The sequence below is a fragment of the Lathamus discolor genome, chromosome 4, assembly GCF_037157495.1.
Source record: "Lathamus discolor isolate bLatDis1 chromosome 4, bLatDis1.hap1, whole genome shotgun sequence".
NCBI lineage: Eukaryota > Metazoa > Chordata > Aves > Psittaciformes > Psittacidae > Lathamus > Lathamus discolor.
Window position 1 is genome coordinate 101,701,332 of NC_088887.1, and position 22,003 is coordinate 101,723,334.

Here is a 22,003-nt window from a genome sequence, read left to right on the forward strand (position 1 = left end):
TCCTGAGAAAACTGAAATTTCCGGGGGGTGAAATATTTCCTCAGCACCTTCATTTGGAGAGCTAAATTAAAAAGGACAATCCAAGCAGCAGTGCACCAAGTCAAAGAGCTCAGACAGGAGTTGTTATGATGGGTCCTGTTCTAAGTACAGTGTCTTAGGGTAAGTAAATCCCCACTACTGTGGAAATAGTAATAAATGGGTGAAGCAACTGTTTGCAGGAGGTGCACACACACACTTCTTCAGGCTAATGTCTGATTACAGAATCCAAATTTTCTGGACAAGCTGTACAACTATACTACTAATTCAGAGAAAACCTGCCAGCAAGAAAAATCAGTTGTGGAATTGTTCACATTTCATCTGGATACATAAAAGCAAGAAGCGTGTTCTGTCTCTGAAACTCACCTTTTTAGAGGTTCCGGTCTGGTTAAAAACATTTAGGTTAGCAGTGAAGGAGCTGCAGCCACACACCACTCTGGTTATATCATGCAGGCAGGTTCAGGTCTCAGCCTACTGCACTAATGAACCAAGCTTTCCCATAACCAAACATGGCATGTAGACTCGTAATCAGCAGCTGGAATCGCGCTCCTCTGTTCCACTTCTGTTCAGCAAATTTTAGGTGTCTGTGCCCATCACAATGCAGCCCATAACATCTCTTTTTGGGCCTTGTTCACCCAAGGGAGGGTGTGAGTGTGGTTTGAGGGAAGCAAACATGGTCTGCTGAGACTTGCTTCTGAAGTCCTGGAAGATAAGAAATAAATGAGCACATCCCTTGTGCAGCATGGCGAGTTAATGGTTGATATTACAACCAGAGGTGGACGAAGTCTCCCAGGGTGCAGAGGAGCCCCAGGAGTGCCTGTGCTGTACTGCGTGCTCTGATGCATTAGGGTTGCATGGGATATTGAGGACAACATGTGGCACCTCTGCTAAGTCCTTGGCACATAAAACTTGATGTTTGTGTGATGCATGGGCAGCTGCTGACGCCCATAAAGCCATTATAAATCTCTCCATCTGATGCTCTTTGAAGATGGATGCAAGTCTTTTTCTATAGCCCCAGAAGGAGTCAGGACAAAGGAGGAGTTTGCTTTGGTAGATGAGGATTGGGTTAGGGATCAGCTATGCAAACTGGACATCTGTAAATCGATGGGTCCGGATGGAATGCACCCATGGGTGCTGAGGGAGCTGGCGGAGGTCATTGCTAGGCCACTTTCCATCATCTTTGGTAAGTCGTGGGAAACGGGCGAGGTGCCTGAGGATTGGCGGATGGCAAATGTCACCCCAGTCTATAAGAAGGGCAAGAAGGAGGACCCGGGTAATTATAGACCGGTCAGCCTTACCTCCATCCCTGGAAAGGTGATGGAACAACTTATTCTTGACTCCATCACTAGGCATATCAAGGATGAGGGGGTCATTAAGCACAGCCAACATGGTTTTATGAGGGGTAAGTCATGTATGACCAACCTTATAGCCTTCTATGAGGAAGTGACTAGGTGGAGGGATGATGGTAGAGCGGTAGATGTAGTTTTTCTTGATTTCAGTAAGGCATTTGATACTGTCTCCCACAGCATCCTCATAGATAAGCTAAGGAAGTGTGGGCTTGACGATCAAGTAGTGAGGTAGATCGAGAACTGGTTGAAAGGAAGAAGGCAGAGAGTTGTGGTCAATGGCGCAGAATCTAGCTGGAGGTCTGTGACTAGTGGAGTTCCTCAGGGGTCGGTGCTGGGACCGGTGCTGTTTAATATTTTCATCAATGACCTGGATGAGGGAACTGAGTGCACCCTCAGCAAGTTCGCTGATGACACAAAACTGGGAGGAGTGGCTGACACACCAGAGGACTGTGCTGCCATTCAGCGAGACCTGGACAGGCTGGAGAGTTGGGCGGGGAGAAACTTGATGAAATTTAACAAGGGCAAGTGTAGAGTCTTGCATCTGGGGAACAACAACCCCATGTACCAGTACAGGTTGGGGGTTGACCTGCTGGAAAGTAGCGAAGGGGAAAGGGACCTGGGGGTCCTGGTGGATAGGAGGATGACCATGAGCCAGCAATGTGCTCTTGTGGCCAAGAAGGCAAATGGCATCTTAGGGTGCATTAGAAAGGGAGTGGTTAGTAGGTCAAGAGAGGTTCTCCTCCCCCTCTACTCAGCCTTGGTGAGGCCGCATCTGGAATATTGCATCCAGTTCTGGGCCCCTCTGTTCAAGAAGGACAGGGAATTGCTTGAAGGAGTCCAGCGCAGAGCCACAAAGATGATTAAGGGAGTGGAACATCTCCCTTATGAGGAGAGGCTGAGGGAGCTGGGTCTCTTTAGCTTGGAGAAGAGGAGACTGAGGGGTGACCTCATCAATGTTTACAAATATGTAAAGGGTAGGTGTCAGGATGATGGAGCTAGGCTTTTTTCAGTGATATCCAGTGATAGGACAAGGGGCAATGGGTGTAAACTGGAGCATAGGAAGTTCCACGTTAACATCAGGAAGAACTTCTTTACTGTAAGAGTGACAGAGCACTGGAACAGGTTGCCCAGGGGGGTTGTGGAGTCTCCTACACTGGAGATATTCAAGGCCCGCCTGGACAAGTTCCTGTGTGATGTACTGTAGGTTACCCTGCTCTTGCAGGGGGGTTGGACTAGATGATCTTTTGAGGTCCCTTCCAACCCTTGGGATTCTGTGATTCTGTGATTCCTCCCGCTGAGAGTATTTCAAGACCCTGACAACGGGAGGCCAGGAATCCTGCCTTCGCAAGACTGTGTAAGGCACAGCATTGATGAGGTGGTCTGTGGCACTTTGATGTGATGCTGCTATGAGATGTGGGCATAGAAGCACTGGAGCATCCTGACATATCAACATCATTTTTTTTCCTCAAACAGAGGCTTTTGTTGATCTGAAGGGTTAGCCAAATCCCACTCCAGCCTCTGTTTCACAGACTTGATGATACTGGGGACCAATCCCTGAGGGGCACAGGGTAGCTTGCAGCAGTGAATTCCAAGCCTTATGCTAACAAATGGAAGAAAAGCACAACCACATCTCCATAAGCTACTACTTCGAAGAAAGTAGTAGCTGGTATTTATGTTGCTTTCTTGACAGGATCATTTTGGTACCATCAGAAACATAAGAAAAAAATACATCAATGAAAAGAGACACTTGGTAGCCCAGTAAATATTCTTTCAACCTTTTGTTACAAACAGCAGAGAATAAATGGAGCACGTTTATAAGGCAGATAAAATCATCAACAGTATCTCTTACCTCTGCCCCCAGTTTCCTCTCTCCAGATGCTTTACCTCATTCTGTCTGATCATATGCCTTTATAGGATATGTGCCAGGAAAAGGCTATTGACTCATGCTACCATTTCAAGCAGTCCTCAGCAGGAGGTCCAGCCAGATGCAAAGTGCAGGTAAGCCAGCTGTTAGAGACCTAGCGTGCTGTCAAATGGAAAATTTCCTTCCATATTACCCACCCCACCCCTTCCCCCCGGAAGTCAAAATATACATCACAGTATGATGGGGTTTGTACTTCATATTACCAGTTCCGAGCCTGGGAGCAGTGGATCTTTGTACAACTGTTAGGACATAAGAGTGCTCTTCTGTGCTGGGTGATCTCCCTCTGACAGTGCCCAGCAGTGGAATTTTAGGGAAGAAAAAGGAAATAATAACAAATACAAAAATATCCCAAGAAACCGTGAATCATTGTTCCGTACTCACTGTCTCTGTAACATTTAGGATTTAATGCACCTCTGCATTAGGCTGAAGAGCAGAAGAGTCTTATCTTTTTAATCTCTCCTCATTGAGAAAATATTCCTTATCTTTTGTTATACTTTTTTGTCATTTGCTGTCTCATTAAGTTTGATTATATGCCTTTTTGGAAGGGAATTTAAGAGGGAGAAAAACAGAAATTAATATATATTAAAGAACTGAGAACATGATGCACGGATCCAGAATTCCTCTTGTCTTCCATGGTAACCGAGTTAAAGCTTTTGCTACAAAAGAGTCAAAAAGATGCGAGGGATGACAATTTTTACATCTGCTTTTCTAGTTGCACTAGTTTAATGGGAGCACTTTAGTTTGTGCAGCTACAGATTCATGCTTTACATGTAAACTTACACTCAGGAACCTTGTATCATGAAAATGCAGGAGAGAGCAGGAATCCATGAAATGAAATAAGCCACATCATTTAAGAATCTTCCAGCTGTTTCTTTCATTTCTACTGGAAGTCAGTGATTACTTAACAAAACAACACTAGTGCAGGTTAATTCTGAATGGATTATCTCTTGAGATAAATAATAAAACCCAAACTGAATCACTTAAGAGTAATTTACTGAAGAGCTTTTAAAGCTAAAGCATTCAGGGGTAGAAGCTGAATACTTTGGGGTAGAAGCTGAGTCATTTTTTCAAAAGACAGTGAGGATGTGCTAAAAAAACATGACTCCATCCCTGGCAGTGTTCAAGGCCAGGTTGGATGGAGCCTTGGGTGGGATGGTTTAGTGTGAGGTGTCCCTGGCCATGGCAGGGGGGTTGGAACTAGATGATCTTGAGGTCACCACCACCACCAGCAACAGTGATAAGGGGAATAACAAGGGAAGAGAACACAACCGCTCCCCACCCACCGACCGACACACAGCCCTACCTGAGCAGTGATCTGGGCCTTCCAGGTAACTGCCTCCAGTTTATATACTGGGCATGACGTGTTCCATACCAAAGAGGTATGGAATACCTCTTTGGCTAGTTTGGGTCATGTGTCCTGTCCCTGCTTCCTCCCGGCTTCCCCTCCTCCCTGGCAGAGCATGGGACTCAGAAAAGTCCTTGGTCAGAGTAAACATTACTGAACAGCAACTAAAAACATCAGTGTTATCACCATTGTTCCCAGGCTGAAAGTCAAAACTACAGCACTGCACCAGCTACTGAGAAGGAGAAAAAAGACTGCGACTGCTGAACCCAGGACAGTATCCACCTCTTACCCCATACCATTCACCTCATACTCAGATCACACATTTTCAATATACCATCACTCTTGTCTCATATATATATATATATATATATATATAATCATAGAATCATAGAATAGTTAGGGTTGGAAAGGACCTTAAGATCATCTAGTTCCAGCCCCCCTGCCACGGGCAGGGACACCTCACATTAAACCATCCCACCCAAGGCTCTGTCCAACTGGCCTTGAACACTGCCAGGGATGGAGCACTCACAACCTCCCTGGGCAACCCATTCCAGTGCCTCACCACCCTTACAGTAAAGACTTTTTTCCTTATATCCAATCTAAACTTCCCCTGTTTAAGTTTGAACACGTTACCCCTTGTCCTATCACTACGGTCCCCAATGAAGAGTCCCTCCCCAGCATCCCTATAGCCCCCCTTCAGGTACTGGAAGGCTGCTATGAGGTCTCCACGCAGCCTTCTCTTCTCCAGGCTGAACAGCCCCAACTTTCTCAGCCTACCCCAATTTTCTCAGCCTAAAATATCCTAACATTTGTTTCTAAAGGGCATAGTAGTAGCCTAACAAACATAGTTACAAACAGAGTAACAAACGCAGTAAGAGTCATACTGATAAATGAACACTGTAATAAACACAGCAAGATGGAGCCCAGGGTCCAGCTCCCCACCTGGGGAGACGCTCCAGCGGCTGGGCATTTGCTGGCGGGGCTGACGCGTGAGCCAGCAAAGCCTCCTGTGAGGGTGGGGATGGGCATGACGGCGCTGCTCTGCCTCCGGGGTGAGTTGGTGGTACCCTCCCTCCAGAGCAGAAGGACACCGTGGCTCTGTCCTCGCCGCCACAGGGGTGGTGCTGGGGCCGCATGGTGGAACTCAAAGGCCGAGCGGCAGGGCTCCTCCGGGGAGTCCGAGCAGTACGTGGGCACCTGTAACGGCAGAGTCAGAAAGTGCTGATGGAACCATGAGGGCAGGAACAGGCAGGACTGGGCTCTCCTGGGTTTTTTGGATGTGTGCTGCCAAAGGGGTCATTCCTAGCACAGGAGAGAGGCTCCTTACTGGCAACTGCAGTTTGCTTTTGGTCCCTTTTCAACCTATGTGATACACTCAGAGCATGACAAGTTGACAGGGAAGTGCGGTGCCGCCTTGCCAGGCAGCAGGGCTTGGCAGGGAGCCCTGGGAAGCTCTGGTGTGGTCCTTTGCAAAACCCAAGCAGCAGCATCCCTCACTGTGCCATACTAAAACCAGACTTACACAAACTGAGCTTCTACACGGGCAAAATGAAACCTGCCAATGCTGCAGTGGTATGTCTCTCCTGACATACATGTTCCACTGAGGACATCTGGATGCCTCCTTTCTAGGACCATCCTGTGCACCTCAGGAATATTTCCTATCATAACTTAGAAAGATGAAAAACAGGGTCTGCTACATACCTGTGCTCCTCCTCCTTTTTCTTCCCCTGCTTTCAGTTGCCCATCCCTGATAAGGGCTCGGTGGACAACCTGCTCTTCTTCGTACACAGAGGCCCGTCACTCCCCTCTTCAGAGGCTGCTCGCCGCTTTCTGTTCCCTCTTGCAGAGCTTGGCAACCTTTCCATTCAACAGTATTGTTAGACAGCTGAAGCCATGATTACCTTGAAGCAAGCAGAGCTAGGCAGTCTTACCTGTCCTCCCCGCAAAAGCTGTTCCGTTGCTCGCTTTCAGAAGCGACAGGAGGCACCTGCAATGGAAATGGGCAAGTGAGCAGGGGGCAAGGACCTCCCTGCCCAATTGCTGCCTTAGCTGTGAAAGGCACAGCCCTTGGATGGCTCTGCTCGGCTCAGCTGAGCCAGCTATGGGATCACCGCACAAAGCGGAATGGCCGACCCGCAGCTGCCTTGCTTTGGGCTTTGGCAGAGCTGCAGCTGGTGGCTGACCGTGCTCGTCCCTGCAGCAGCAGCCCCACCTTCTGAGGGGGAAGTCTTTTGTTGTCATGCTCTTTGTGCACTTCACACACCTCTGCTGTTTCTGCCTCTGCTGGTGGCTCCTCGGCCACCTCCTCCCCTCCTCCTGGTGTTCGATGAGGAACTGCATGAGCTGCGTCACCTGCGCACAGCAAAGCCCTGCTTTCACTGTGGGGCTGAGAAGGGCTCAAACAGCCTTTCCCAGCCTGAGCCACGCTTCCGTGCAGGAAGGCGCAGCCATGGGGCTGCTCTTCCCGGCTGCTGCCCCACAGCTTTGCTGATGGGAGGAAGCAGCCAGGGCCCTCCGAACAGCAAAGCTGGGGTGGGCTGGGGAGGCTGTAGCCTGGCGGTGAACGCAGCGTACCTTGCCCGTCTCCTGTGCCAGAACATCCAGGGGCAGCTCACCGGGTGGGCTAAGGAGGTTTGGCCCCACGCAGATGGCCAGGTTCCCAGCTGTCATCTTGCTCACGGCCACGTTCCTGCAGGTGCTGCTGAGCGGAGACAGCAGCTGCCGCAGCAGGAGCACGTTGGCATCTGGTAACTTGCTGGCCACCCTGAGGGAACAGGAGCACAACGTTAATGAAGTCAATGTTGACAACACAGGTCTCCCAGGCTGATCTCACCCAAGGCCACCGCCTGCTCTACAGCAGAGGGACTGGCCCTGCCCTTCTCAAAGAGGCCCCTGTTGGAGCAAGCCCCAATGCCTGTGGGAAGCGCTCCATGGGGAGAATGCTTTCCTGTGCCCTCTTCCCCCCAAACCAAAACACCACAGAAACCTTGCAGAAACCACGTGGCTTGCAGAAACCACGGCTATTTCAGGCATGCCATTGCTTTGCAGGCAAGTCCCAGCCTGTGCCAGTCCCTGCAGGCTGCTTCCACACTTACTCTCTGAGTGCTGCCAGCCTCTCCTGCCTGCTGGTCTTCTGCATGGCGCTCATCCACTCCTCATAAAGCTGGGCATCGAGGAGCTTGGAGGGGATATTCCGGAGGAGGTCCTGCAGTGCCAAGGTCTCTGTGTGAGGCTTTGGCCACTGGGCCCCAGGAGTACCTGCAGCATCCCCAACCCTCTGGCTCATGAGCAGGTGGCTGGGTTTCTGCTTGTGGTCCCGCAGGTGCCCATCAGCACCAAGAGAGCCGGGAGCTGCCGGGCTCCAGGGCAGCAGGGCTCACCTTCAAGAGGACAGCCAGCACCAGCACAGGCTGGCTTTCGAGGTGGACCTCCACCCCGCTATCGAGGGCCTCCCTGACCTCGCGGGTGGCACACACGCTGGCTGCCTGCCGGAAGATCCCCTCCGTGGATGGCCCGTGCTCATTGAGCAGAGCCAGCAGGTCCTGAGGGCACAGAGGAGGAGAGTTGCCAGGCTGCAGACAAGCCCTGATTTAGGTGCTTGGGACAGCCCCTCTCTGGAGGAGGCAGCGGGATGGGATGGGATGGGATGGGATGGGATGGGATGGGATGGGATGGGGTGGGATGGGGTGGGATGGGGACCCCTTGTCTCCATCCATTACCATCATTCATGTAAGGCTGTGTTACCTGAATGGGCTGGGGCAGCACGCCGTCCTGCCTGCAGAGGTCTCCCAGGGGGCGGCCAAAGAGAGCTCCCGTGCAAGCAGAGCCTGATGGCCCCGGCGCCTCTGGTGCCGCTGAGGTCCCTGGCAGTGCAAAGGGCCAGGGCAGCCTCATCCTGCTCCTGCAGGACCTGCCTGCTGCCAAGGGAATCAAAGCAAAGAGCTGGGGAGAAGCACCAGGAAAGCGCTCCCAGACTTCCTCAGTGCTGTCCCCCCACAGGACAGGAGTGGGATTGACACAGCTGGATGAAGCAGCTCCAGCATCTGTGGCTGCTCAGCCGTGGGGACAACTCTGCCTGCAGCTGTGGAGACACCTCTGCCTGCAACCTCTGGGGCACCTCTGCCTGCAACCTCTGGGGCACCTCTGCCAAGCCCAGCAGAGGTGTTTCGTTATCCTTTGTATGTCACGCGTGGAGCATCCCCCCATGATGGGAGCACAGGCTGCCCTGTGCCCCGTGCTTCAGTGCCAGGCAGGGCTTACCCAAGGAGGGTGCTGAGCCAGAGCTGCTTCACTGCCCGGGAGCTGCCAAAAGAGAGGAGAAACAGCCTGAGTGCCTGCTGTGCCCCAGCGGGTAATGCCCCATGGGCAGGACAGAGGTGCTGCCCACCCCTCTGGTGGGACATTGCACCGGCACTCACCAGAAGGTGACGACACAGGAGCCGCAGGGCCAGAGGAAGACAAGGGAGCTGAGGGCCTTCCCTTCCTCCTCGTCCTCAGCGGCATCCCCAGCTGCGCCCTGCCCGCCCAGAGCACGCCCAGGGTCCGGCAGAGCAGCAGGCTCGGGGTGCTGCCACGTCTGCAGGGAGGAGCAGCAGGGAGTGAGCTGGAGGTGGCCGAGCCCGCTGCCTCCCCTCTAGCGCCCATCTGCCACGGGCACAGCCATGGGTGCATCCAGCAGCAGGTTGCCGGGGTCTGGGGCTGCTCCTTGGCTGTCCCTGCTCCGGTGCCTTGGTGCCAGGGCCATGGCTTGGAAGGAAAGGCAGCTGGGCTCTGCCAGTCTTACTTGGTCTTGGCGATGACCACGCTGCCCTTGAAGAGGAGGAGGTCCCTCTTCTTCCCCTGGCCATGGCCCTGGGTCACCTGCACACGCTCCCGCAGCAGCAGCTCGGGCGATGCCTGGTCAGGCATACACTGCTGCTCGGGGTCAGGGTCGGCCCTGCAGGGCAGATGGCACTGGGCATGAGCAAGGCACGTCCCAAGCTGTGGGGAAACCCACCTGGACCCGCAGCAGCAGAGCCACTGGCCCACCCTCACAGGGCCGGGAGAGGACCCGTCAGTAGCAAGCTTGTGAAGCTCGAAGCAGGAGCGCTCCTCCGCAACAGAAAAGCACCCCCAGTGCCGCTGGTGCTGCTACACACAGCACCGTCCCTGCAGGCACTGGGGCCGTTGCCGGGCCAGCACCGGGTTACAGTGGAACACCATGGTGACCTCAGCTCTGGAACCCTGGGGCCCAGGTGGCACGGGGCACTGCGGGGCTCTCCCCGGTACGCCCATGTCCAGCCCCGGCCCCAAGGACTGCTCCCGTACGCTGCAGTGGCCACCAAGTCACGGCTCCTGTAGCCATGGTCTTCTGACTCACAGGAGCAGGGAGCCCCAGGGCTACCATGCACACTGAAGACTGAGGCAAAGCAAAAGTATTAAATGCCTCTGTCTTTTCTTCATCCCCAGTTTTTAGTGGCCATCTTCGGAAAGTATCTGTCCAAGACTTCCCTTAGGCCTCTGCTTTGTTAGTAGCATGCTTCAAAAAGCCTTTTGTTGTTGTCTGACTGAACACTGACCAGTTTCATCTCTAGTTGAGCTTTGGCCTTTCGTGATGTCTCCCTGCATGTGTGAGTCTTCCTGGGGAGCTCGACCTTGCTGCCAGGGAGCATACAATTTCTGGGAAACAATTCCTTTTCCCGCCCAGTTCCAGGAGGATTTCCAGGCTGCTCTTCTCCCACACCTGCTTGACTCCCACTGGCAAGATGGGATTGCTGCTCCTGTGCTTTCAAAAGGTGGTTCTTTAAAAGTGAGCAGCTCTCACAGTCCCCTAAGTCCTCAAAAGCTCATGCCCAGGAGACCCTGCTAAGTCCTGATTGCTAGCAGACACCCACAAGGGCATTTTCTTTATTTTCCATTCCCCAGCTGCTCACCGTCAGCCTCTCAAATGCATCACCCCGGGGAGTAAGAGCTGTGAAGCCCAACTCCTCCCTCTCACAGAGTGCAACTCCTCCACCTCTCCTGGCCTTCCTCTCCCTCCTGAACAGCCTGTTGGGCTCTCCTGAGCAGTGATGCTCTCTCACCATTCTGCACCATTTGCCACGGAAAAAAAGTCTAATGTACTCTGAGAAATAAAAATTGACAGCAACATCAGCACTGCAGGAGCAAGACGATGCTTCCTGCAGGCTCACCTTCACTTGCCAGTGAGTCTGGTGCAAGAAACCCTGCCAGCACGCAGGAATGTGGCAATCCACCCTACAAAGCACTTGCAAACATCAGGAGATTTCTAATGTTCTGGAACTGAAGAAAAATCCCTCTCTGAGCCATGACTACAATCACAATGATTAAAAAACAACCCCTGTGCTGAACACCTGATGACCAGAAAACAGCCAGTTCAGGAGCAAAGCAGTGAGGTTTATTGCAAACAAAGTAGTCAGTTTATGCTCTTCCATCGCTGTGACAAATTAGTTTTTGTTAACCCTGCATTACTGACCCTCTTCCACACTGTGATTTTCATGCACAAATCTTACATCAGTAACCAAAACAAAAGCAGGCTTTTTTTCCTGATACAAATGCCAAATATCACAGCCATAGACACAAGCAAAAAAATGTTCAAAATAAATATGTATGGAAGGATTTTTGACAAATTTAAATACAGTAGTTATTGTATAAATGGCTTAACAAAGGGTATTACTGCTAGCAGAATAAGCATCTCCAGGGATAAGAGGATTGAATACATAATCTGAAAATAGATTAAATATATATATATAACATATACTCAGTTTATTGCATGGATAGATAAATATTAACATATTTGTGCACATAACTGGGAATGAGGCACTTATTCGGGTTAGTATAAACAAGGCCGCTTGTTAAGTAGAAGGGAAAATGTTAATAAGCCTCAAAAACGTCTTGCTGAAATCTAAAATCTTGAAGCCATAATAAAAAAGGCATGCTGGTATGGATGTATTTATAGTTCACTGAATTGTAAGGAATCCAATTTCTTAAGAATGGGACAAATCTGGCAGGCTTCACTGAAAACCCTGGGATTTTTTCCCAGGCAGAGGACTTCAATATCTGGCTCGAATCTTACTCACGCTTGTTCAGCTTTTCAGTGTTTTCTTTGTGTTTTAGTTTGTTATTACCAGTTTGCTCTATTTTATATACTAGAAAAACTTTAGTCTGATAATGCCCATCGGCCTAAACATTTTACAGAGTTGTCCTTGAATGCTATACAAAGTAGTGATCAAGTTGTTTGCCAAGCTAAATGTTTGGCTTGTAGAACACATGGTTTTTGATGTGATTTTTATTAAAAGAAATAGTAATTAGAAAAAGATTTTGCCTGCAAGCAACTTTAGTGACACTTGTCTGTTAAAATTCAAAAAAAAGCTCTACTGATAAACACCTGATTTCTGTACTTTCTATATATATTTTTAAAAAGATCTTCTTTGCTTATGCAAAACAGGCATTTTATAAATATTAAAATGCTCTATTATTTACATGTGTCCCATTTTCTGTAGAATCATTGACTGCTGTTACCCCAATATGCAGGTCCTAGGAGATGAATTCTGCATTTCTCATTATCATAGTGATTTCACATATAGGTACAAAGGCAAATTTGATCTTGGGTTACACTCATAACTTAGTGGTGAACTTTAAATAGAAAATGCATCTGTGGGCTAAATCTTTGATCAGTCTCGCACACGTAATACATGGATCACAACACGAGGAACTTCATTGAAGGAGTAAATTAAGGTCAGGTGACTGGGGAAAAGGTTTAATGCATGGGGCACGTCTTGAGGATAATTGTTTCAGGCTAGAACTCAGATTAATTAAGATAAAAGATGACTGCAGGATTTTAGTAATGGAGTTTGACCCTTAGGTTGCTGCAAACATCCTTCAATTAAGCAGTCTGAATCACAACCTTCAGAAAACTTCGAAAAGGTAGGACAGATTCTGACCAGATTCATTTGGTGAAAACCTGATGAAATCTTGTTAAATGAATGAAGTCATAACAATATAAATGCAGAGCAAAAAAAAAGGTATCAGGTGAATCCCTCTGTGGACATACTCATCATGTACCATGAATCTTAGCACAGATTTTCCTAGCCTAGTAGATCTCAATGTTTCTGCATCTTTATGGCTCAGAGGACGATTGTGCAGAATTGCTAGTTTAGGTCTATCTGTGCTGAGAGAGCACCACAGCCAGCCCAGAAAACCTTTTGGATGGATTGTTTAGTTCAGAGGCAGCATTGTGCGCTTGCAGGCAGGCTGCTTTCAAGTTGGATCCTGCTCAGCTAGCTCAGATCTCTGCAGCATGATCCCCAGAATACCAAAGACCAAGTGTATTGCAGCTGAAGATAGTTAGGGGGCTGCCTGCACCAACCACCACAAAGTGGTGAAAGGCAACAGGTATTTTGCAACAGTCTCAACAGCATGATTCAGATTTTATATCATTTCTATAGTTTAACTAACTCCTTTGACAACTCTTTTGACAACTGCATTGACTTGGGCACTGTAACATCTTTGTCAGTGACATGGACAGTGGGATTGAGCACCCTCAGCAAGTTTCCCGATGACACCAAGTTGTGCAGTGTGATTGACATGCTGGAGGGAAGGGAGGCCATCCAGACGGATCTTGACAAGCCCGAGAGGTCTGCGAATGCCAGGCTCATGAAGTTCAACAAGGCGAAGTGCAAGGTCCTGCACCTGGGTCAGGGCAATCCCAAGCACAAATACAGGCTGGTCCGAGAATACATTGAGAGCACACCTAAGGAGAAGACACTGGGGGTGTTGGTCAATAAGAAACCGAACATGACCTGTCAGTGTGTGCTCACAGCCCAGAAAGTCAACCGTATCCTGGGCTGCATCAATAGGAGTGTGACCAGTGTGTTGAGGGAGGTCCCCCTCTACTTGGCTCTCATGAGACCCAATCTGGAGTACTGTGTTCACCTCTGGGCTCCCCAACATAAGAAAAACATGGGCTTTCCAGTGACTGAAGAGGGCCTACAAGAAATCTGCAGAGGGTATTTTTACAAGGACACATAGTGGTTGGACAAGGGGGAATGACTTTAACCTGGAGGAGGGTAGACTTAGATTAGATATTAAGAAGCTCTTTACTGTGAGGGTGATGAGACACTGGAACAGGTTGCCAGAGAATTTGTGGATGTCATATCCTGGAAGTGTTCAAGGCTGGGTTGGATGGGGCTTTGAACAATCTGGTCTAGTGGGAGGTCTCCCTGCCTGTGGCAGAGAGGCTGGAACTACATGAACTTCAATGTCACTTTGAACCCAACCCCTTCTATGGTTCTCTGATTCTATGACTTGAAAGGGCTTATTCATATATAACACTATTGTGACAAATGGTACAATCTGTCCTAAGGGTTACATAGCTTTCGTAGCCAAATATTTGGAAGAAGATCTCTGAGACAGAATAGGTCCTGTCTGGCTAAGAAACGACATGGGACACTTCTGATCCAAACTTCTGTGGAACATCATGCTGTCATGTTACCTACATCAACAGCTCCGAGAGAAAATTAGAATTATTCTTGCAAAAGTAATCACTTGTTAAAAAATGCCCAACAATGACCCAGGACGTTTGTCAAGATGTGCTATGATTATACAGTAATAAATGTTACTTGATTCAATCAAATGTGGCTTTTTTTTTTTCTTTGCTTTGTTGCCATTTAATATGACAATGACAAGCTGGATTCAGTATAACGATTCCTATGTTCAGTTCATGTAGAACCTTGTCCTCTGCATTTTGAATCTAACTCTACCATCTTCTCTAGGTACTGAAATACTAATGCTTGCATTTCCGAGCAGTGGATATGCACTAAAAAATATAATTTACCTTACAATACCTCCACGATTCATTATAAACTTAAAATGACATAAGTTTCCAGTTTCTGTGAAAAACCATTTTCTTTCTGGATCTGTTGCATTCTTTGGCTTTATATAAACATAAATAAGGGGAAAAAAATATTGATTAAATAGCTGAATATGAGTTTGCAGAAAAGAGTATGCATTGTATCCTGCGACATGCAACTGCTTATAATGTTATGCTGTCTAATCTAACTGTCTTTTGAAAAGGTTCAGTTACATATAAGTAAAAAAAAAAAGTAAAAAGAAATCACTGGTATAGCTTAAGTGAAGTCAAAAACTTATAGGAGGAGGATTCATGCCTGAGGCATTTCATCACCTTTCATTGTCGATATGTGTTCTTTGTAAAAAACAGTACAAAATTTAACTGAAGAGTATAAGGATTCCTCCTCTCAAGTATTTTGTGTTTCCGAAGAAACAGATTTCCTCTCCTATTGCAGACAGGATATATAGCACCTTTAGATAGCTTCATCTACTGTTCTGAAATGTCAGAAAACACAAAACCAAAACAAAAATCTCTCCCTTACAATGCAGTTCCTTGAAATGCTACTTTAGATTAGTGCATGATATAGGGAGGTCAGGACGACCCTTTTTGCATAGTGGGAGGTTTGGTATAGATTCTTCTATTGCTGATGATGGCAGCAAGAGTTCAGAATAAAAAATTTCAGGTACGCCTAGAAACATATGAACTCTTCATTCCTCGTGAGTCACCACGATCTGCTGCTAACAAAGTGCAGTTCAAGTTCTTTTTGAGGCACTCTGGAGACTTTGGCTTGAATCCTGCCATCTTGGAGTCAAACCTCTGAGCTGTCGCTGGTGTAATTATATGGTAGCATCATTGGTTCATTGCTGCCTGGCTCCTTTCTGGCTTCCTTCTTCTCAGAACTTTGTTTCCATTTTAGCAGCAAAACAATGATTGCAATTAAGCAGATGGCAAGGAAAATGGCAGCAACTCCACCAATGATTGTGACCACACTGACCCCTGCACTTTGGTTATTCAGTTCTCTGGGGAGAACACCATTGACTGCAACCTCCCTTTGAGGGACCTGTTTCTTGCTGGTGCGATCTAGTGCTATGTGCTGTATGTTTGTTCCTCGGTTGTTTTCTACTCCAATGTCCTTTGCAAGATCCCGATCCTGCTCAGCTCCCCTTTTCTGACGTCTTTGTGTGGATAGTCCTGAAGTTCCACCGCTCAAGAGCGAGTGGTACTGGTGCTCCACGCTTCTTTTGCCAATTCCGCGGTTAGCATTCTCTTTTGAACGTACAGTGTAGATTGTATGGACGTACCACTCCCTACCCAAAGACACCTAGAAAGACAAAATGTTTTGAATTTAATACATGCATACACGATCAGACAGCACTATATACAGAGGAAATCAATCACTGCTCTGAACTGATTGCCTGGACAAGTACTTTCAATATAACACACATATAAGCCCCGCACTATTGCCAATGTACACCAGAGAAGTCATGTTTTCTGCCAAAATTTTAAGAGGGGGTAGTTTCCATTCCTCTCCATGGCCAGACTCTATGGCTATCAGGTGCAGATGAAGAGGTGTAGCCCTGGCAACTTTTTGGTACTGTTAGTACCAATGGCCATCAAAAGAACCTCAGCTGTAGACAGTTCACAAAAGAGAACATCCCAGGCCTAATTGCTAGCTGACTAGGCCCTGGCTGTGTCTCTAGTTCCATTTAAACATAAGAAAGAATTTTAAACTGTCAGGGTGATTGAACATTGCAACAGGGAAGCTGTGGAATCTTCACCCTTGGAGTTACTAAAAATCCAACTGGTCACAGACCTGGGCAACTGGCTTTAAGCAGGAGGTTAGAACAGAGAATCTCCAGAGGTCCTTGACAGCCTCATCCTTTCTGTGATTGCACACAGTCTGCATTAGATGATGTTCTCTTTCTCGAATTTGTCTTCTCTTTTCAGGATACATTAATAAATTTGGCTTCCACAAGGTCCAGTAGGATTGTCTGAATACAGTCTTAAAGCAACTGTCTGATAATTTCAGTGGCTGCAGCCAAGTTCTATAATTGTGATGAATAACGCATTTTCTATTTTACTCTTGTTTTTTCCAAGCCTTTTTCAAGATATATGGTTGTTTCTTCAAATTTACAATCTTTTGACAGAATGAGGGCCATAAACTACTGGATTTGGAAATGGAATCTTCGCATAACAAAAAAGAGATTTAATTTTCATGGGGGCAGGTTATAAAACTCTTTTTCTACTGTTAAATTGGCTGTTCTCTTAAATATTTCATTGCTTGCAACAGAACCTTTAATACCGAAGTGGCCAGGATTAATATTAAAGTCTCCTGAAGTCTAATTTAGCCTAACTGAAGTCTCAGTATTTTTTCTACTAATTCATACACTTGAGTTTTGCATGTAGCTTTGCAAATATCTAAGAGACAAATAATGAAGAAATAATTCCTGACCGGGTTACACTGATCAAAAGGATGAATGCACACAGCTGAAGGATTATATCTAATTAAAGAGTTTTACTCTTTAGTTGTCAGTTTCTAGGATTTCCAGTGCTTAGATGTTTCACGATGGGCAAACTTGCAAGGAAGAGATTACATAGAAAATGCTGAGTAATAACTACATTTTTAGTCAATTCTTTATAAATGCCTATGATTCTTTTCCTTTTTATCTTTGACAGGTGAGATTGGAAGCAATAAAACAATGCTGTGTAACAAGAAATTTTTCAAGGCCTTAGAAGAAACACATAAGAATAATTTGTATAATTTCTGGTTAGAATGTGGAGTTAAGCAAGGGAAAAACCTAGTATTCTCACTAAAATCTCTTAATAAGTGCTCCAGATATTATATTATAGACATTTTTAAGCATTTATAATCCTGTTTGACTGTCACTGGAATCAGAATAAATCTATTGGCTTCAATATGACTTACTGTTGACAGCAGTTCTTGTGCAAGTATTTCTTTCTTGGTACAGTGCTCTTGCTAATAAGCTACAGAAATCATACCTGAAATAGAGGAGTTGAGTCTACTTTAAATCCATCAGACCCTGGCTGTTTAACTAATGGAATTGCTTCAGGATCATCTATTGCAAGTTTTGCATTAAAAAGCACATTTCCAAAGCTTGTGGCTTGTGTCTCTGGCTGAGCTTTGTCCTACATAGCAATGGAGGGAAAAATACAGTTAGTAAAACATGGATTTATTTATTCTAGTTTATTTCTTCTTTTTCAGTTCTAATATTTATACACAATGAATGAATTGTTTTATGCAATCCATTGTAATACCAAGAGAAAAGACATGAGAAGCTGCGGTCACACCTGACTTGTACTAACTTCTGTTTAACCTTTTCCCTGAATGATTTTTTGTTGAAATCCAAGGGGATACACTAGAGAATAATCACAGCAACATTTCTAAAATAAAAAATATATATGCATGTGGTCTGAAAAAAAAAAAAGTAGTTAAGTCTATTTCCCAGTTTAAAGAAACTAACTTTAATTTCTGTGAATAGATACTCATATAAATTAGTTTAGACAATTAGACAATCATCTTACTTCAAGTTAAATTTCTAAAAGTAGGGCAACAGATCTGTAGTCGTTCAGGTTTACTCTGTTTTCAGAAGGGAAATAATCTCAGATATTCTAAGCCATCATTAGAGGTATCTCTCTTTCCCTATGGATTAGAGGCAAATTGGATTACTAACTTTAAATTATACATTAAATTTGTAATGGCTAAAGATAAAAGAAATTCCAGTCCTTAACTTGCATGTCTCCTAAGACTCCCGTTATGGTCAACAGGTATAGACAATGCGGAGAAAAAGCTATCTTGGGATTCTGACTTAGGTCAAACTCTAAATGATAGGAGTCCCCAGAAAGATAAAGAATAGAACCAGGAGGTAGAAAGGCAAGATACACCACCAGTTCATGGAGTTCATATACCTCCAGTTCATACATCTCCGGTTATCCTGGAGTTTGAGCCAAAAATTTGGTGCCATGGAGAACATTTTAAAGAACAGTTGGTTTTGGATAAAAAATAAGTTAGGAAAAAAAAAAAAGTGCATCCTCCCAGAATTAGAACACTTACCACAATCTTAAACCTGTACAGAAGGGATGGAGAATCAGCAAGGCACCCATATTCAGTGTTGGATGGATTATATTTGGGTACATATCCATCAGCTCCTGTGCACAGGAAAACCTTCTCAATGCTACAGTAGAAGGAATCACCCAAATTCTGCACTGGATCCACCATCACCCGACCATATATGATATCACCTGTGAACAGTGCACAGAGTTTACATTCTATTACACTGGAACATTTAGCACAGTACTGAGGCTAAGCTAATAAGCCTAGTCAAAAAATTTAGTGCAGTGTCATGTGACTTTATCCAAAGTCCCCTTGCTACCCAGCTTCCTCTGTAGGGTGTTTTCAAAGGTCATGATCAGAGAGCAGAGGTTTTGGCCTCCTGACAATTCTGGCACTTCTTAAAGAGATGTCATTTTTGATGTCAGCAAAATCCTGTTCAGGCTGCATAAGGTTTTACTTCTACTTGGTCAGACTGGAATACTGTAGAAATGAAATGAGCATTACAAAAAGTCACACAGACATTATCTGAGACTTGGTTCCTTACTGTGCAATTGTATTTCAGCTGTCTAATAATGCTTAAGTTAAGGCATGCTTGCCAGACCTGTACAAATAATGTGGGCCATTGTTGTACAGGCAAGAAAAGTGTATTGTGTGCAGCAGTCAGATACATATGACAGAAAGTGGTTAGGAAGTTTGAAAATCTGGAGTAAGAAAGGAGAAACATCACATTGCTTTTACAACGATTTGGAGCAACTGAGCACTTTGAGAAAGAGAGACCAGGTACCTGCTGTTCAAGAGTCTGTGCAAATACATCACAAAAGACAGAAACGTATTCAAGGTGTTGGCACAGTAATAAACAGGCAAAAGAGGTACAGGAGGAAAGCAAAGGATTGAAGTAGATCCACTGACAAATGTGCCAGGTGAATCAATCTTCCCACCCCCCAGCCTACTCAGTGGAGGACAGGAAGAAGGGAGAAAGCCTTGATGCTGTACAAGCTCTGTTCAGTAGCAGCCAAAGCACTTGCATGTTATTAATACTCTTGGAAACAGATGCAAAGTAGAGCACCGTAGTGGCTGCTATTAAGAAAGTTAACTCCATCCCAGCCATACCCAGTACACTCACCCACAGAAAAAAAACCAACCTGTGTAATATTCATTTATCAGCTAGTAGTGTTCTTAATATCAGACAATGTTTACAAAGTGCTCAGATTATGAGAAGCGGCACCAGTACTGTAACCGTACTGGTACTGCTTACAAGCAGCAAGCCCAAATTCTTACTCCTGTCTCGTTTTTTACTGAAACACGATCCTGAAAGCATGGAACACATATGAAATGTATATGATCTGTCCACAATTATACCTTCTGAGAAAGCAACATCACTTTCTTGCCCAAAACCCATTGAGCCATCAGATAGCCACAGTGTCTTTTTGGAGAGAAGGAACATCTGGGTGTTCAAGCTGAACTCAGCAGCCACTGGGTCACTGACCTAAAATACAACAGCATAAGGCTCTTCAACAAGGATTCTTTAATAACTTTTAAAACATAGCATGATCTTCTCTTCATGTACATTTATTTTGCAGCTCCTCATATCTACATGCAATATTATACTTTAACCAAAAAGATTTCTTCATACTAGTCATAGATCACTATAAATTTTATGTGCATACAACATTTGGGTTACCTGCTTCTGTGATATTTAATAGGATTCCAGGTTTGTTTCTTCCCACCATATTTTTCCAAATCCCAGCCAAGGAGGTGCCTAAGGTAACTAATGTGTGGGTGTAACATCAGGAAAATATTTCCCTCAATAACTTGCCTGCTGTGACTCATCACAGCCTGTTTTCTTTACCCCGTTTTCATTCTTACATCCAAGTCCCACCTCTGCTTCTGATCCTCTGTCAATTATTTGAAAGTACAGATTGCTAACGATTTATTTGCAAGTATAAGATCTTCTGATGTGCTGCAGGATATCAGACCATGCATGTGAAAATGCACACCTTTTTATGCTATTATTTATCTTTACACATTTGACACAGTTATCTATGGTTCTTCTTTGATTACATTACAAGAACAAAATAAATCAATACCACCATCAGCAGGTTCTCATTGGCCCATAAAGCAAGCTAGAAGGCAAACTGTACAGGGACATGGCATAACAAAAGGGAAAGAGTATAGTGAACAGAAGAACTGGGGAGAGCACAAAGTTCAAAATGATGCAGTGTACCTGAGGAAAAAATATGGAAGACACACACACTCAAAAAAAAAAAAAAAAAAAAAAGAGCAAGAGGCTGCTAAACAGATGAAAAAATGCTAACATACATATGTGTATTTATGAATATATATGTATACGTGTGTGGAAAGGAAGGAAGGAAAACAGTAAAGAAAACATTATTGCTGGCTCATGAACAAGGGGCTGATGGAATAAGGTATAACAATACCAACAGAAAATACTTCTGCAAGTTCTACATCTGACACATTTATTCTTCAAATCTCTTTTTCACAATAGAGTCCCCAGACTATCAATGCAACAGGATTTGGCAAGAAGAATGAATAGCTGAAATACTTTTATAAACCCATTGCTATTCTTTAGAAAGAGGAGCCCTACCCCCATAGCCTTTTCACAGAAAGAGTGGTTAAAAAAATATCATTTCCATTCTCTTGGAATCCTTTCTTCTAAATGTCTGGGGTTCAGGCTATTGAACAGCCTAAACAGTCCCACAGCTTCTTAGTCAGTCCCTTAGGCTTCTTCCAGGTAAGAGTTAGGTCTCTCCTACCTTACCCATTTTGCAATGATTTTTGAGCTTTTCTAAATTTTCTTTGTCATCATCTTGTTTATACTAGGACCAGACACAAGCTGTGGTTTAGCATTGCTGTGAACTACTTCAGAGTTCCTAGAAGCAGATTAGAAATGCCAAAGAAAAGCTGAAGTGCTGAACTGGTTTAAAACTCCTCACCCCCTCCAAGTAAACTTTTTCAAAATGTTTTGCTGGTTAGCTGTGAGAAGGCAGGTTTCATGTCAGACCATGTATCATCTCTCTGCTTCACTAGGACTTAATGCCATGTCAGGAATCATCTGTTATCCCATAGCTGGCATAATGCCAGTTCAAAGCATAAAGACTGCATACATTCCTTTGTGCACTCTGGCTAATTCAACAGAAAAGTGATTGTGTATCGCTGACTGATCTGGATAGGATTTGCACTGTAAGATGATTTAATAGCATACATCTATACTATTAATGAGCATGAAACCACAGCCACACTGTTCCAGTGTTAGTTGTATTGGCTCCAAAAACCAGAAATAACTTCCTCCTTTCACACCCCAAGCTCACACTAACCCTATTGATAACACTGGTAAAGTGACAGTTTATGTTCTGTTAACCAACATTAACCCCCAGACTTTTTTTCAGTCAGTGATTCCTACAGCATAATC

At 45.5% G+C, this 22,003-nt stretch overlaps 1 protein-coding gene across 1 annotated transcript in view; it reads right to left on the reverse strand.

Annotated features, from left to right (window-relative positions):
• Positions 1-11,026: 11,026 nt before the first annotated feature.
• The window catches only part of LOC136013398 (FRAS1-related extracellular matrix protein 2-like), a 114,630-nt gene continuing 103,653 nt past the window's right edge, over positions 11,027-22,003 (reverse strand). Inside the window, exons 21-24 of the mRNA XM_065677161.1 lie at positions 19,933-20,059; positions 18,574-18,761; positions 17,502-17,648; positions 11,027-15,822 (exon numbers count right to left, since the gene is read on the reverse strand). Of these exons, the coding sequence (XP_065533233.1) occupies positions 15,310-15,822; positions 17,502-17,648; positions 18,574-18,761; positions 19,933-20,059 (975 nt within the window). The 3' untranslated portion in view covers positions 11,027-15,309. The remainder of the gene's footprint in view (positions 15,823-17,501; positions 17,649-18,573; positions 18,762-19,932; positions 20,060-22,003) is intronic.